The sequence below is a fragment of the Emydura macquarii genome, unplaced genomic scaffold, assembly GCF_026122565.2.
Source record: "Emydura macquarii macquarii isolate MOO-44397 ecotype Brisbane River unplaced genomic scaffold, CSIRO-AGI_Emac_v2 contig_1876, whole genome shotgun sequence".
Classification (NCBI taxonomy): Eukaryota; Metazoa; Chordata; order Testudines; family Chelidae; genus Emydura; species Emydura macquarii.
The window spans coordinates 27,892,583-27,911,277 of record NW_027132013.1 but is presented as its reverse complement, the minus strand read 5'-3'; the positions used below and the strand labels follow the sequence as shown (position 1 = coordinate 27,911,277).

The 18,695-nt window shown below is 36.7% G+C and overlaps 1 protein-coding gene across 2 annotated transcripts in view; it reads right to left on the bottom strand.

The window, feature by feature from the left end:
* LOC137159571 (formin-like) overlaps positions 1-18,695 on the bottom strand; it is a 233,597-nt gene that overhangs the window by 22,066 nt on the left and 192,836 nt on the right. For both annotated transcript variants that reach the window (XM_067558036.1, XM_067558037.1), the window contains 2 exons: positions 9,600-9,651; positions 3,886-4,035 (listed from right to left, as the gene is read on the bottom strand). In XM_067558036.1, coding sequence (XP_067414137.1) covers positions 3,886-4,035; positions 9,600-9,651 — 202 coding nt within the window. The remainder of the gene's footprint in view (positions 1-3,885; positions 4,036-9,599; positions 9,652-18,695) is intronic.

Genomic DNA, 18,695 nt, shown 5'->3' with positions numbered 1-18,695 from the left:
AGGTGAAATTCAGCACTAAAATTATCCTGGTCATGTGAATACAACTGACTACAAACAGCAATGAGTCCTTTGATAATTAAATATTTTCATATTTATAGAGGAATGCCCTATTAGCAATGCCCTATTAGCACTTAATACACAAATCTTGTCTTACTGTACTTGGACACTCTTAACCACAATGTGTGTCTGATGCAATTGCTCAATGTGAATTACTTATAAAAAATAATGTTTATCTGGTGCCTTAAGCAGTTTACTACTTTTTGTAAATCAAATTCAATATTCACTAACATAACCCTTTAAAGATATTTAAAAATTATAGATAATATATTCTGAGTTCTTTGGCACACCAGCTGCAAATAAAGCAATAGTCCTATAAAATGAATGAAAATAGAATTAAATATAAAATAGATCTGGAGATATATTGGCGTGTTATCACAAAATATTGTCTGCTTTGTAACTCAGAATGTAGTCTTCAATTTAATTAGCATGAGAAATTTTTGAAAAAAGAAGAAAGATGTGTATGAGAAACTTCATAGTTTGGACACACAGATGCACATATTAAAAAGCTGCCAATTGGACTTGTGGAAAATACAGTCTTCAATATCCCCAACATGTGGTTGGTATTATAGTGCATTTACATGAAAATATATGTGGAGGATGAAGGGGAAGTGGCCACTCTAGACAGATTTTCTTTATAAAGAGGTGATCTTCAAAGCAGATTTTATGGTATTATAGTTACTCACTAACACTGGAGGAAATGGTATGTCTGAAAGGGAAAGTATCCCTATACAGGGAATTTATGTTGAAAAAATTCTACATTTTATCTCTATAGTCATTTATTTATGATATACATGTAGTTTTTATATCTATGTCTATTACTCTGTTTCGGGTTCCTAAATGATGTACAGATTTTGTCCAGGAAAGAGACAATAATTCAACTATATTTGCAGGCAGCTAACTTATTTTCATGGTCAGTTAAGTGTAGGGCAGCATGGTTAAAGTGTTTCCTTTACTAAAAAAAAAAGTTTGATAGAAATCTAATTAGATTTCTGCAGTTTTGTTACATTTAGAAGTCAAGTAGTTTTTAGACAAAACAAGATCTTGCAGCTAAGTTCATCACTTAGTTAAAGTTACTATTAGCCTATTTTTCTGAACTTTTAGACATCTTTAGCTGCCCTTCAAATAGTTAGTCTAGAAGTGTAAAATATAGTCAAAAATAGTTAGTCTAGAAGTGTAAAATTTCTCATATTGGAATCCTAGACTGCACTTTTTTTCCTTATTTTTTATACTAATTATAATCAATCACATTTTTAGACAGCCATTTGTTTTGTTTTTTATGAGGAAACTGGGACTTCAAAGACAATATTCTACAGTATGTTAAGGCATTTAATTTTTCTAGAGATATATTTGGTGACAGAAAAAAACCCCAGAGCAAAGTCTTTACATTTGGATTCCTAAAGTTAGGCAATGAAATCCATATTTATACACCTACATAACTGGTCTAATTCTGAGAAGTGATAAGCCAAGTATCTGCAGCTCACATTGAGTTTACCTCCAAAGATTATTTAGGTGTCTAAATAAAAATTTAAATGCCTAATAGTTGACCACCATGTTTTAAAATATTGGCTAAAACTTCTTATGCTGCATCTACAATATTTCTTCTAAGACACAAGAAGAATTTGTTACTGATAAATATGTCTTTTTTACATTTTAGTTATAAATAAGTAGAAATGCAAAACAAATAGTGCATCAAATTAATTAGCTTTACACAGCTACAGAAAACAGCTGTCCATTCTTGTCATACTAAGGTTATTAAAGTCAACCATTGCAGTAAAAACAAAACTAAAAAGGTCTAATTCACAATGTACAGTGATCGCTACTTAAATTTCTTTCAACCTTTTTCTTTCTGGAGAGCGGTTGGTGAAGTGTCAGTCTCACACTTTGTAAAACAGAACCTTTAAAGGGTCACGACTTTACAAGATGATGAAAACAGTTTTTCCATGATTCTAATTTAGTTATTTCACAAGGCTCTTCATTTCAGCAGCATATTGTCTTGATGAATCACCCAGGTTTTGAATTTAAAGAAAAACAAACAAACAATTTCAAGATTAATGATATTCTAATAAAATAATTTGAAGCAAACTAAAAATAATTATCTATGCAAATCCAAAGGTGTTTACAAATTTAATACCTGGTGCTTTGTGTTCTGCTGGCTATTGCTTTATACTGTATTCATGAACAGGAATAAACATCATATCAGAGCCATTAGAATGAATCAAACATCTATACTACATTTTTTATTTGTAAATAGAATGACAATGCACTAACATTTTGACAATGTCTTAGCAATGAAACCGGCAAAATGATGGTGGATAGTTTTACTTACAAACAAAAAAAACTTGAATAATATATTAAAGAGAGTTGAGAAGTTCTGTTAAGATGTGCAATGCAATATTTATGCCTTTACATGGGTATTTAAAACACTTTCTTTGAAAGGGCCTTTGGTATGCAGTCAGAATCTTGGTAACTATGTAAATTAAAAAGGAAAGGATGTGTGGCTTGATCGTTTTTTTGTACATTACTTTATATTCCCCATGACTAGCAATGGAATGATAGTAAAAGGACATGATTCAACAGAAAATATATCCTCCTATTGTACTGTGGAAGCTTGTGCAAGTCCATGAAAGTCTGCTTACTGCCAACTGATTTTATATAGTTTCAGATTTATAGCCAGTCAAATCAGGCACTAAGAAATATAAAAGATACCCCTGTAAATGTCACATGATGTAAACATTTTAATGGATTTATTTATGCTGTTACATGCATGATACAGAATGCTATGTTATTTAAGTTTTTAAAAATTGTATTATCTGTAACTAACATCAGATCTGAAGAATTTTCATAGGGCTAAAATATATTGGGGAATTTATGCTTTTACACTGGCGTGACTTTAAAAGTAGTCAGTCCAACAATTCACTCTGACTTGCAGCAAAATGAACAACCTAAGTGCAAGTGCATTTACTACTCTCGCTAATATGTTCTCCAGAAGTATGTTTTCTTATTGTACTATTTTAAATTTGGAATAGACACTGGGATTTATATTTTGCACTGAAAGGGAGTAATCCATTCCACCCCTGAAGTCTGAATGTACTACAACCCATTCAGTACTTCTGCAATGGAAAAATATGTGGTAACAATGGTGTATTTGCATACAACAGATTTTCTCTCTCTCTCTTTTTAAAAAAAGGATTCAGCCTCTTTTTAAAAAAAAAAAAAATCAGGCTCAGAGCTGTGGGTTTTCTAATTTTTTTTTTTTTTTTTTTTTTTTACTCAAACTAATAAAATCAGGAGACTGTGGTGAGATCTAGCGGCATGCAGTTTGATGTCCTCAGCAGGATACCAACAGTCAGAAGTGGTGCTGTAAATTCAATGTGGGGCTTCAACACTATGCTAAGTGTGGCCTGAATCTCAGGGGCTTCCCTTTGATGCAAGTGCAGTATATTAACTGGAAAAGCATTCACTTTTATTTGTCTGTACTGTCTGCGACAGCAATATCGCCTCATTTAGACTAGTTCAACATGAAAATACACAGGGAAGCAATCTGTTACAAATTAGCATAGCTCTCCTTTCATTTTACTAGCTAGTAATTGGAAGGGGTTAAGAAAGTGTAATTTATCAGATTATATGTGTTTATCTTTTTGTGGGGACAGCATGCCTTTGGAGAATTTTCCTGCATACCCTGAGGGAATAATCTTTCCTTGATGTCCATTTGATCTGAAAGAAAACAATGATGCCTGTGAAATATGGGAGTATAATTTGTTCGGTTGAGAAGGAACAGTTTCCCAGACATCAGAAATAGTATTAATGACTTTATTAGAACCTTACCTTTCTTTGGAAATGTTTTTACTCTCTCGTTTCCAAATGATCTTGAAGTCGCTGCAGAACTCGTACCATACCGTGAAAACGTAGTTTGGTGTGATCTCCTTCTCACCGGACTTTGGCTTTATCCCCAAGTATCCCACTGTTTCTTCAAAGCTACAGGGGGGAAAAAGCTGTCAACACGTAAAACCCACTGGGGAAGCTTAGTTTCCCTGAGGGCTGGTTCCTGACTCAGTAGCCAAGGCTAGTAATTACCATAACTTCCCCTTAGCTTTGGAAACCATAGCAGCAATTCATGCCAAGTGTAACTAACCTTCCAACACCTACTTTTTCCCTAGGAGAATAATTTTTGTGTGTCATGTATGCAAAGCATAGGCACTCATTTTCAATAATTACAGTTACTTACCTGAATATCATGTTATTCTTATTGGCTTACATTTTTATTCTGCAAAGCTGAAAAGGTAATAATCTTGGTGTCATTTATCTTATTAAAGGCCTACAGCAGAGTTGTATGCCAAACCAAAAATAATTATCAACAAAAAGCAAATCAAGTGTCACCTCATCTCTAGTTCAGAGACTTTCAGGTATTTATGAGGAGCTTAGTGCAGCAGCTAGAATGCCACAATCAGTGCCAATAGCTGATTTGCAAAGACATAATATAATGAAAGTGAATCATCCCTTTCCAGGGTGCTAGTAAGCTGATAAAAGCAGTAATAGGCAAGTTTTGTTGCCAGTGTTATAATACTTTGTTATTCTAAACTACAGCTAAAGCATTTTTGCAGTGTATCTGAGTATTTCTAAGGCTATGTTTACACTGGTGGCGGCAAAATCGCCGCCGCCAGATCAATCTTTCATGAAGGAGCTCAACTTAATGAAGGAGTCGACTTAATAAGTCCACCTCCTCAACTAGCGTAGCACTGAGCCAACGGGAATGCTTTTCCCGTCGGCTCAGCGCAATGTGAACAGCGCGCAGAAGCAGTCGATGGGAGTTACGCAAACTACTTTGCGTAGTTTGCGTAACTCCTGTCAACTGCCGCTGAATTTCCGGGTAAGTGTGAACAAGCCCTAAGACTCTTTTCCTGCTGCACATATTTTTGTGTTATTTTACGTTATTGTGCAATATGCATTTGAACCATTATTGTATCACATTTCATAGATCAACAGTTAATTGACTCCATGGTCATGGTGATGTGATATCCAACCTGAAACAAAACATTATTTTTTTTGTTTTTGTTAGGGTTGAATCAGTTTTCAAATTAGAAATATTTGTCAGGCTACTTTTGCTGATAATGATTAAAACAATGTCATGGTTTAAAAGAAAAGGTGACATAAAATATTTCAAGGGAATTCACTTTTCTTGAAACACCAACTACATTTGGGTGAAAGGAAGTAATGTGCTTGTTAACATCTGTTAATGGTTCTTAATTCTTGAATACAGGAAGCTAAACTCTTGAAAACAAAGGGTTTTTAAAAATTGTACATGGTCTGCAAACAATAACATTTAAGTTCAACAAATGGCTTTCAACTCATCTTTGGGCAGATATCTCTTTCCTTATTAGCTGACCCATTTACACAGACATAGGTACTAGACAGGGCCGGATTAACTCTCCTGTGGGTCTAGGACTATTAGATTTTGTGGGGCCCCTGTATACAAGTCTTTTTCCTAATTTAAAACAAAATGATCACAATTATGGCATTGAGACTATTAACACTATACTAAACTTGCCTTTTAATTAACATAAAGCCTTTCTATGGTTACATTTCAGTCTTAAGACATGTAGAACAGGGGTTGGCAACCTACAGCACGTGTGCCAAACATGGCACGCGAGATGATTTTGAGCAGCACTCACACTCACGTTGGGCCCATGTGATGTCACGTGGGAGAGGGGCGGGGGAGAAGGGCGGGGCCGGGAGGGGGGAACGGCCACCACACGGCACTGCTTGGGGCTGGGAGTGGCGCCTGGCCAGGATGCTGGGCCCACATCACGTGGGGGAGGGGTGGGGATTTATTTTTGCGGGGTCCCTCTTAGCCTGAGGTCCTGGGTTGCAGCCCGTAAAGCCCTGCATTTATTCAGCCCCGGTGCTAGAACTTGGGATGTGGGGAATGCTCCTGCACCCCCGGCTTGAAGTGGTTTTCATCGTCTACAGAGTTTACAGTTTAGTTCAATGGCTCTCAGTACCCCCACTATCCAAACTTTTCAGCACCCTTGTACACAGATCCACATTATGGAATAGATTCAAAATAGGACTTAGTCACCTAACTGCCACTTTGGATGCCTAAATTCCATAATCAGGTCCCACTGGGATTCACAACTCCCACATTCAGCTGCCACCAAATCCTGTAGGCACCTAAACTCACTCAGTGCCCCAGTGTTTGTCGTAAAATTTCCCTAGGCACCTATGTTTCTGTCCATGAGCATGCACACAGCTCTACACCAGGTATCCAGGCACATAAGTGCTCCAATGATTCACATATCGGGGAAAGATAGGTGTTCCTCGGCCTAAGTCACTTGCAGAGTCCGATCCGGTAGGCAAACTCTGAGCCCCTATAGGCGAGTTTACACAAAACAGCCCCCTGCCCTCTTTGGGTTTCTTGAAGTAGCAGCATAGGCAGCTAAGTCCATCAGAGGGTTTGCAGCTGAGAATCCCGAGTGCTTCTCTGAAGCTTGGACTTAGATGTTTATGTCCAAAAGAAGGGCGGGGCTTAGCACCGACTCCTTGCCTTGGGATCTCCCATTGGCTAGTTTAGGTGAGGAGCTGCCTAACATGCTGGCTTTTGTGAATCTTGTTCTGAGGCACCTTTCTCCCTCCATTCACTGTATAGGGAGCCTAAAGACATAATCCAGGCTTTCAGAATCCCAGTGATTTTCCAGGTGCCTAAATTAGGCCTGGTGATGAACTGTTGAACTGGTTAGTATGCTTTGCCTATTTGCACTTCTCCAGAGTGGTGCTGAGTACCAAAAGCACAGTGATGAATATGACCATAAGAGTTAAAATTTAGAAAAGGATTTAAGATTAATAATTCAGATCTTCAAAATCATTAGAAATATTGGGAGGGGGAAACAAAAAAAAAAACCAAATAGATGATGCATCTTTAAAAATCAGATGAACATCATCTAGGATCACAAATTCTAAAATGCCTTAATCAGAATAAAAAATTTATAACATGGTGTCATAAAAGGGCAGAGTTAAGGTGATTTGGGCACCCTAACTGCATCTCCTATTGGAGGAGCTGAGGCAGAAGCAAATGAGGAACCATTTTAGGATGGGGACATTAGGACTGGACACTTCCTTCTCAGGTTCCACCTTCATATAGCACCAGTTGTACAAACACAGTCCTCTATCTCAGCCTGCAAAGTAAATCCCTGGCCTACCCACCCACCACTACCCTACTACATAGTCCTGCTCTCACCTACCTTGTGCCTTCTGCTGCCCAGTCTGCCTGCAGGGCTTTTATAAAAAAAACATTACCCATTAAAAATGAATAATAGATCCTTTCAACTACAGTTTTCATATCCTGGAGGATTGCTTGGCAAATTTTCCTATGTATTTAAAAAAATAAAAAAAACCCCTGCATCACAGATAAATGAAACCAACCAGCCAATTGCAAAGTAAGGGCCAATTTATCAGTATCTCTAGCTCAGTGGTCCCCAAGCTTTTGGAGTTCCACCTCCGCCCACCACCTTCCCTGGTCCACCTCCTGCCAGGAGTTGCACTTGGTAGCTGAGGCTGAGAGTGGGACCAAAACCATGGTAGGGGGCCAGGATCTGGGGCCCACGCTGCAGCAGGGGCCAGGGTGGGGGCTGGAGCTGCAGCTGTGGGGCCTGGGGCCAGGAACAGCTTAGATTCAAATCATTAAAAATATCATGTGGTAGGATTTTCTTTGGGTTTTTTGTTTACTGTTCATGTATGACATTTTTAATAGGTTAAAAAAAACACGCATCTATAACTAGCAATACATAAGTACAAATAAAATTAGACTGTATAAAATCTATTATCTTTATTTTATATTTTTAAAGTCTAATAACCCTGAGCCAGACCTTCAGCTGGTATATACTGACTAGGGTTGGACATGTTCCTGAAAGTTTCATCACATGACATCATCTTTAAATAAATATTAATCATTAATTCCTGAAGAGTTCAGGACAATTCTGAAGGGTTGGCAACATATCTCAATTGCCTTCAACACTGCCATGCTCACTCACACAAACTGTATCTATATTTTCTTTTTCAAGCACTACAGGTAATGGAGAATTACTATTTCTTTGCTAATTTAAATCCCCTTAAATCTCCACACTTAATATTAGGAGATTGAAAAGAATAATTAACAGGTGCAGACGGGAATACTTTAGTAAATACCTATCCATCTTTTAAACTCAAAGCAGCAGGGCTTTTATTTCAGAGCTACACAGATACAATACACTTTAACAGTGAATGATTTGCTAACAAACATAACACCAGAAAGTAGACCTAACTGCATTTTAAGAAGGAAAAGAGCAAACTCCTTTGTATAAAATTTCAGTTGGTCATGAGAGAAAAAGAGAGCACAATAACTCTCAAGAGCATTAGATAGAAGTAGCATTTTCAAATGCTGTATTTTCCAACAATGCATATCAGATATACATCTGAAACCTACAAAGTGAGCATATAATGCACACACGCAGAAGCCACAATAAAGATGAATATGTTATTTCTTACCAGGGCAAAATTTATGCCGACAAATCTACATATGTCTTTCAGATGAGATATTAAGACAAGCTCCTGACCTCATCTGGACATTGTAGATCTAGCTTCACTTTTCCAAAGAGATAACTCTAGGCTTGGGAGTGAGACATGAAGCATTGCAATATATCTGAACTTTACTATTTGTTATGTAATAATGGACTTCCACATACAATTTCTGGGTAAGTATTTTTTCCAGATTTCAGATGGCAAATCTGATGTTGTCTAATACTTTTGATTTTTTTTGTGTGTGCCCTTCAAAAACTTCCGAAGAAAAGTAAATATTTTATGGTGTGCAAACTTGTTTCTCCTAAACAAGTTAGAGTTGAATCTAATTTGAATATTGCAAACTGTAGTTTTTATAGCTGATTAAATCTAACATTTATCATATACAAGAGCCAGAGAATATCTTCACCACAAAGCTACTAAAAATGCTGACAACTAAAATTTACCTCATACAGCTAATTTACAAGCAGTTGTATAGCTAGCATACAGCAACATGGAAGGTAGAAGCTTCACATGAACAAAACCTAACAAGTATTATAATTTGTAATCGATCTTGAAACCATCAACTTCACCAATTTTTCCTCCCTGACTCTGCCTCCCCTTACCAAAATATGACATGGATAAATGCTCTGACATTAAAAAATTTAAAATTCCACAGGCTTCTAGTCTGGTCTGTTTTGCAATCTAGATGATGAATAAGTAAAATGTCAATGTCAATATATTTTCACTGAATAAAACATTTAATTATGTATTAAATTATTCTGTGGGACCAAGATTCAATTCAAGATTCAGAAAAAAAATTAAAACTGCATACTCAGTAGATTATTTGGTTCAAACCACTTTTTTCACATTCTATTCTGGAACAGGACATGAGAAAGTGTGAGACCGAGTACTGCATTTTGAACTACAGTAGCCTTTCCTATTTATTTCCTAGGAGCAATAACATCTTTCATTTTGGTCAACCATCTGTTTGAAAAGACTGGAGAACTTACCTTTTTTGTGCATTCTCCAAACAGCTCTCTTCTGTCTTATGTTCTTCTTTAGCTGCAAATGGAAAAACATTGTTATTTTAAATAAGGTTCTGAGTATTGTACTTTTTGTTATAAATTATTCTTTATAGTACCCACTTTTTATTATGTTCAGGTTTGATGGCTTGCATATTACATATAACAATAAACATTTCATTATTTTTCAACCATTGCCCATATTTTTAGTAAGTGAATATATGTTCAAACTTTGTCAGTAGGGAATACTCAGTTTTTGAAAGTAATGTTTAAAATAGTTACTGCACCATATTATATTGCAGCTTCTTCCCATGTAATTTTAATTTCCATTTTAAAAATAACTCATTTGTCTAAGTTTCTTCTATTGAGACTAAAACCTGTCTGATTAAACCTATTCTTGCAGGACATACCACTGGATGTTGCTGAATAGATACCAGATTAGTTAATAACTTCATCCATTTCACACTAATACTACTTTGTTCAGGAAGCTGGCAAAGTGGAAATACATGTCCCAAAATTTTAATGTACTCGCTTTCTAAAAACGATAGAAAAGTGATTTTTGGTGCCTCAGATGTTGAATATCTATTTGTGATACCAAAAGTAGTCTGATGTTCAGAAGTGGATGCTTTAAACTTGCTGAAAAGGTTTCACAAATTCAACAATCTAAAATGGAGGCACCCCAAATTATTAGTCACTTTTCAGAATCTTGGCCACTTCTACGTTTGATGTTCAGTGGAATCTACTTATGCTTAACTTGTATAGATCAAAACTCCACCTACAGGAGCTTTCGGCACTAGAAAAATTTGTACTCCTACACCAGCAATAATGCAGTTTTACTGGCATAAGTGCTAGTGTTAACAGGACTCAGAAATTTTAATGATACAGAGATAAAGAATGATACAGAGATAAAGAAATTTTAATGATACAGAGATAAAGCTTCTCTGTGTAGCTTGCGTAACTCCCATCAACTGCCGCCGAATCGCCGGGTAAGTGTAGACCAAGCCTAAAAGTCCTGAATTACTTCATTTCATTACAATGAACCTTGACTTTTCTTAGGCCAGGTCCACACATAAATTTGCAACCATTTAATTAAAGGGCTGTTTTTAAACCAGTGTAATTAAACAGGTAAGATGACTTGGGGTTGAGATGACTGGCTTATATCAATATAGCTTAAACTGATTCTTTACCAGTTTCAGATAACTGAAATAAACCAAAACAAGAGTGTCTTCACTGTTGGATTTTGCACCAATTTTAAATTAATTTAAGTTAAACCACTGCAATACTCTTATGTAGACAAGCTGTGTACACACAAACTGGAACTGAAATAACCAATGCAGCTGCGCCATGCCACTATAGTGTTTAAGTGAAGATACTCCTATGCTGACAGGAGAACTTCTCCTGTTACCATAATTAATCCACCTCCCCGGAAGGCGGTAGAAATACTGACGGGAAAAGCTCTCCCATCGATAAAGCACTGTCTGCAAGAGGGGTTGGGTCAGTATAACTCAGGGGTGTAGATTTTTCACACTGCTGAGTGACATAGCTATACTGATATAGGTCTGTAGTGTAGACCTGGCCTATGTTGCTGTAAGTGCATAGTGTGGACATCATGGAAGGAGTTGTTCTATTGATTTAGGAACTCCATCTCCCCGAGTGATGGTAGTTAGGTTGACAGAAGCATTCTTTTATTGATCTAGCTGTGTCTACACCAGGCATTAGGTCCGCATAGCTATGGCACTCAGGGGTTTGAATTTTTCATACATCTGAATGCTGTGACTACATTGACCTAAATTTTAAATGTAGACCAGCCTTAAGATATGATTTTAACACAATGTAGTTTCATAGGTGCAAAAGGCATTGTGGGTGCTTATATTTTGGTTTCAACTAGCATTAGGTAGATTCAGTACACCTGCTTATATTCAATTTGATATAAGCTAAACCAAATTAAACCATTCTTAAACTAAAATAAGGCTATCTACAAAGGGGTTTGCACCCATTTAACTAAGCCATTTAAAACTGATTTAAGGTAAACTAGTGTATTGCTCCATACAGAGAAGGAGTAAACTGATTTTAATTCTCATACCTTTAGTTATTCCTCTGCAAATCTGTGTGTAGACACTCTTATTTCAGCTTACATGTGTCCTATTTCAATTTAATATAAATTGATTTTAACTATTTAAACTAAATCAAAGTAAAACATTCTTAATGTGAAATGTTGATGAGTTCCAGAGGGGTAGCCGTGTTAATCTGTTTTTGGCAAAACAACGAGAGTCCTGTGGCATCTTAAAGACTAACAAATTTATTTGGGCATAAGCTTTTGTGGGCAGAAACCCACTTCGTCAGATGCATGAAGTGGAAACTTCAGTTTGGTAGGTATATATACATATGCAAGGATGGGTGAGTTACAACACAGTGAGGTTAGTTCAGTCAGGATGGATGAGGCCCATTCACAACAGTTGATGAGAAGGTGTGAATGCCAAAAGAGGGAACATTATTTTTTGTAGTGGGCTAGCCACTCCTAGTCTCTATTCTGACCTAGTCTGATAGTGTAAAGTTTGCATATAAGTTCCAGCTCTGCAGTTTCATGCTGGAGTTTGTTTTTGAAGTTTTTTTTTGTTGAAGTATGGTGACTTTCAAGTCTGTTATTGAGGGTCCAGGGAGATTTAAGTGCTCTCCTACTGGTTTTTTCAATGTTACCATTCTTGATGTCTGATGTGTGTCCATTTATTCTTTTGCATAGAGACAGTCCAGTTTGGCCAATGTACATGGCAGGGGGGCATTGTTGGCACATGATGGCATATATCACATTAGTAGAAATGCAGGTGAACAAGCTCCTGATGGTGTGGCTGATGTGGTTAGCACCTATGATGATGTCACTTGAGTAGATATGCGGGCAGAGTTGGCAACGGAGTATGTTACAAGGATACATTCCTGGGTTAGTGTTTCTCTTGTATGTGTGCAGTTGCTGGTGAGTATTTGCTTCAGGTTGGGGGCTGCCTGTAAGCAAGGACTGGCCTGCCTCCCAAGGTTTGTGAGAGTGAGAGATCATCTTCCAGGATAGGTTGTAGATCCTTGATGATGTGTTGGAGAGGTTTTAGCTGGGGGCTGTAGGTGATGGCCAGTGGTGTTCTGTTGTTTTCCTTGTTGGATGTGTCCTGTACTAGGTGACTTCTGGGTACCCGTCTGGCTCGGTCAATCTGTTTCTTCACTTCCCTAGGTGGGTACTATAGTTTTAAGAATGCTTGATAGAGATCCTGTAAGTTTTTGTCTCTGTCTAAGGGATTGGAGAAAATGCAGTTGTATCTTAGGGTTTGGCCGTAGACAGTGGATTGTGTTATGTGTCTTGGATGGAAGTTGGAGGCAAGCAGGTACGTATAGTGGTCAGTGGATTTTTGGGATAAGGTGGTGTTTATGTGGCCATCACTTATTTGTACTGTTGTGTCCAGGAAGTGGATTTCTTGTGTGGACTGGTCCAGGCTAAGGTTGATGGTGGGGTGAAAATTGTTGAAATCCCAGTGGAATTCTTCGAGGGACTCTTTTCTGTGGGTCCAGATGATGAAAATGCCATCAATGTAGCATAGGTAGAGGAGGGGCACTTTGGGACAAGCCTAGCCAATGAGAGATGCTGACAAGAGGAGTGTGTCCTGAATCCATGCCCCTCACAGACTTAGATGCCTAAGTCTAGGCTGTAGTGAGGATAGGCTGCCTCTCTCTGCTAAACTTCATGCAGCTGGGAACCCCTCTCCTGGAGTCTGGCATCTTAGGTGTCTAAGTAGTTTCTTGCAAAAATTAGTTAGGCAGGCACCTAACGCCACACAAAATGGAAGAGAAGAAGGTTAGGGCCAAGCTCTCCCTTACAATCTGTAAACCAGTCGTTAGGAAACTTACCTCAAATATGGGAGGCCTCGGTTCAATTTGCCCCCTTTGCCTAATGAGAAGGGACTAAAACGGGGCTCCCCACCCCTCAGGTGAGTGTCCTGGACGTTGGGATATTCTGATGTGGGTCTTGCCATATTTCTCTTGTTGAAACATGCCACTTTAATTAAATAACTGTATATTAATTGGAACAGAGAGAGTGGGTAGTCCCTTCTCCTCATCAGGCAGAGGGAGGAAGTGAAGTGAGGACTGCTACATCCTGGCTAAGTACCCTAGTCACTGGGCTAAAGGTTATAGAAGAGACCTCCTCCTCCTGTCTCCCTTGCCCAGGCCATTTTGTGTGGAGTTAGACTCAGTGCAAGCCTACTGGATTAGGCCACCAAGGAAAGATACCTATCTTCCTCCAATTTGAGGATCATACTGGGGCTTAGATGTGAGACAGGCATCTGGAGACATAGGGGTGGGCCACTGAAAACTTACATCGGCATCGCTATATGTCTCAAGGGTGTGAAAAATCCAAATCCCTCAGAGACATAGCTATGCCGACCTAAGCGTTGGTGTAGACAGCAATAGGTCTATGGAAGAATTCTTCTTCAACCTAACTACTGCCTCGTGGGGAGGTGGATTAACTACAGCAACAGGAGAATCCCTCTCATTGCTGCAAGTTGACAGTTTCGATACTACAACAAACAAGACATGTTCAAATTAAAATGTTTGATGCTTAAGAAAATATAAATTTCTTGTAATCTGGTTTAAATGGGCATTCAAACTAATGAATGGAACACAATTATTTAAAAAAGCATTTACAAGTATTTCACATGAGCAATTTTCGATGCATACACATATGAAGGCAGTAGGATCTAAAAACAGAAACTAGGAAGGGGAATTTGAGTATCCTCTGCATTTTTTACACTATTAAACTTAAAAATACCATGTTTTAAAAACCCAACGTGATAGACGTAATACAATAGGATACCCAGTGAGGAAGTGGATGTTATTGTATTGTTACAAATGGAGAAACCCAGTTTTGCTAATGAGATAAAGGGCGAGGTTTTATACTTCACTTGAGATTCATCTAATTTCAGAAGGCATTCATTTTTCTTTTACAGAACACAGTACTTAATACACCATACTTAGACAGACATAAAGTAACAACAGGACACAAAAGTGCTTACAAACAACAGTGGGAGCAGTTACAGGAAAGGAGGATTTTTATTACTTGACTCCAGAAAATTAAAACAAAAAATCAAATAAAATCAACACACCATAAACTCTTTGAGAACTACCTAAAAATATTAATTAAATTTACAAGTGTTAGAAAATTCAGGCCTTTTTTGTGAGGAGATACTGTGACTTTTTGTGAGGAGATACTGAAAGAAACAGAACATGCAAGATAACCTGTATTTCTAGTGCTACCTGTGTAAATACTCGATTTTCTTCAGTACCCTCAGTATTATTATTATTTATGTGTACCATTGAGTTAGGTACTATACAAACAGGAAGATACAGTCCCTGCCCTATAAAGCTTACTAGCTAAGACTAGATTCTACTAGTGAATATAACAAATACAAGAGAAAAATTACAATACCTGATTTAAAAAAAAATTTTTTTTTTTTTGGTTTTGAGCGGCTCCCATTCAGATACTGACAAGATCCAACCCTGTCTAGTGCTTCAGATTTGACAAGATCACACCTAAGCTTGAGATAGCTGCAGAATATTTCATGTGGTAACCCTCACCATTCCTATGCAAATAATTCCTATCTTATGGCTTCAAATGTAATACTTCAAAAAATAATGAGAAATTTACCAAATTGCAGGTTCTTAATACTTGTTTTTCTGCTGCTCTCTAATTGATGAATTTTCTTTGGATAATTTACAGAATCAGAACTAACTTTATTAACTCAAACTAGAACAAGTAGCCTTGAAATTACACATCAGTTCTTCACCATATCTATATTATTTATATGTCTTTCAAAGTGATATCAATTGAAATTTATTCAGACAAATACATACAGATCATTCTTCACTGATGTAAGTTAAAAAAAAGTTATCCAGTCTTAGAAAACAAAAGCTGACTTTTAAACACTACTTTGGGGGGAGGGGAATGTCAATAAATGTTACTGAGTTTATGAGTAAGAAAGGATTGATCAGTTTGCAACTGAGCATAACAATTTCTCCCTCAAGTTTTGGAAAACATGATATGCTGCACACAACTGGGAAAATTATTTTAGGTATGTAAAACTGTGTGTGCAAAGAAACAATTATTTGTACACAGGTATAACAAGACACAATGGCTGAAAGCTGAAGTTACACAAATTCAGGCACACTTTTTAAATTGTGAGGGTAATTAACCCTTGAAATAATTTATTAAAGGTTATGGTGGACTTTCCATCCCTCGCAACTTATTAATCAAGATTGGTTATTTTTTTAAAAAGGTATGTTGTAATTCAAACAGAAATTATTTGGGGGAAGTATTATGGCCTGTGTTATACAGGATGTCAGACTAGATGGTCATAGTGGTCCTTTCTGGCCTTTGAACTGATGGATTTTGAGTTACACTTGGTGATTCAGCTGAAGATAATTCTACTTCTCTGGTTATAGTTGTAGGTTCAAAATGGATTTTTAAAAATCATCTCTCAAATAGTTACAATATCTGTTGATTAAAAACACATTTGAAATATAAAATAACAGTTTGACATAATTGTGAGAGAAAGCATGCTCTAATGAATTAGGCAAACAATTGGTAGGCAGAGGGACCTAGGTTTTAATTCTGACTGCCCTCTACCTGATTCTTTGGCTTTGTATACATTAAAAAATGTTGTACACATTTTTAACATCAGTTTTCAAAATAGTTTAATTGCTAGTATAGACAAACCAAAGCCATTCAAAACTATTTTCAGACAGGTCTATTTTCCAACAGGTCTTAACTATGCTTTCCTGAATCAGTTTTGAAAACAGTTTCATTTGATTTACATGAATACGTAAACTGTTTTAAAAAATATTGCAGCTGCACCTGATGTTAAAAACATGTACAAAATTTTCTCTTGTAAACAAGGCCCCTGCACAGCCTTGGACATGTTGCTTTCATTTCTCAAACTTAGTTTCAGTATCTGTAAGAGGAAATTAATGTCACTTACCTATCTACACAAAAAGAGTGCTGCAAGAACTAATGCATGTTTGTTGAACATGAAGAACACTATAAAACTGTTCAGTATTCTTAATATTACCAAAGAATAGGGTTATATGTACATTACCCAATATACATTCTGTATATGTTGCAGGACACATTCAAGCAATACGCGTTAGAGAAAGTGTTTATTATCAGAGGTAATAAAAAAGAAACTAAGAAATTATGCTTTGTTTTAAGAGTGATAATGCTGTCTATAAATTTGCCAGAAGAAGTGTTGAAGGTCAGTTTACTAGAACATTAGAGCCATGAACTACTGAGCCAGCTATTCTATATTCATTTATTATTCTGATATCTTTCAATGTAAGTAGCTTCCTTCTTGAAAAAGATTAGCTTAAGAAAGAACTTTATATAATGTATTTACTCAACTTCCTGTCTAAAACATTTTTCTTTAAATGAGAAGTTTTCTTTAAATGGTGCTCACTGATATTCTGAAAAACTTCTTTTTTATATAATGAAGCCTATTTATTCAGTTAACTTGAACACAAGATGATCGATCATCACTTCTGTACAATCAAGACTAAAGTTAGAATCCTGTATTTCTCTATTCCCATATTCTGCAGTTATTAAAGTTAATTGTATAGTAAGAGTCTGAATCAAATTCTGCAAACTTTTCTTTTGCTTAATTTGGTTAAAACTGCACTCTGTTAAAATGCAGTTAAACTGTATTAATCAACTATTCCCTCCTCTTGTGATTCCAGAAAGTAAATAGTTTTTAAAGCCTGTTAGCACTTAAGTATAATAGAAACATATTCAACCTCTAATTTAATTTTTAAAAAAATCAACTACATAATGCTGTGGTCTAATTCCATTGTGATTATGTAGATTAATCTCTTTGAGATGACTAAGTGTATCCAAACAGTTTACAGAACTGGAAAATTAGTTCTAATCCCTTTAAAACAAAATAAGGTTAAAACCAATCTGTTCTCTGTTTGGGAAAATAAACCAACTAGATTTAATATAACTGCAATCTTCTGTTGTAAGCATAAGTGAAAACTTTAAGGATCAGCACATTCTTATAGCAAGGGTGATACATTCAAATGCATGATGAATGATTGTTAATATCAATAGGAAACAGATCTTCTCTAAAACATAAGGTAGATGTAAATACCTAAATAATAAGTTAATTGGAAGACAGAGGCCACAGTCATTCTGGTGGGTAAAGAATGGGTAATTGTATAAATGGAATGAAACTAATTTCAGAAAAGCTTGTGAAACTAGTGGCTTGAAATGTTTTAGCAGAGAAAAACCATACCGTTACCTCCTCCTGTGGGATGATAACAATGATTTATGAAGCTGAAGTAATTTCTGCTGATTGAGCTTAGTAAAGATTGGTTTCACATGATCAGCTATAGTACAGCGATGTGAGATGTGTAGTGGCCCCACATGTTTGAACACACTAGGACATGCTCTTCTAGGTGATCCCAGGGATAGGGGTTTAAAACCTACTGCTTTCCTTTTCATACGTTTTCCCCTCATTAGGACGCACTCCTTTTGCAAAGTAAGCCACTTCTGGTGGTCGGGAGCAGAGGCTTATTGTAAACGCACAGCAGGATAGTGGCAAAGCTGAGATTAATTCTCCATAGATTTATATAGACCTTTCTCACTGTTGATTGCTTGTACTATTTCAAAGGTGCTTATGTTGCCTTTTTTTATTGCTGGTTACTGACTTTATTCCGGCATATGGTGGTTGGCGCCATGACACGAAGTGAACGTTTTATACCAGAATTAAAGTGGATATTTGACAGTTTCTGTCAGAAAGTTCAGAGCAAAGAATTTGTGAGACAAGATTTATTGCATATTTTATATAGGACACATCTGTTTCTTTGCTAGATTTTTGTATAAATAATAAAAAAAAATAGCTATGAAGGTTCTTTAAGAAACAAAGACTGTAGATAAAAAGCATGAATGGAAAAACTACATTACTGAGAAAAAGCTTATTCATTTTGACCTCCTGAAAATGTGCTGCTTCGCAGCATTACAGTCACCCACCTCTACAACTTTTTGTTCTGCCATGCAGA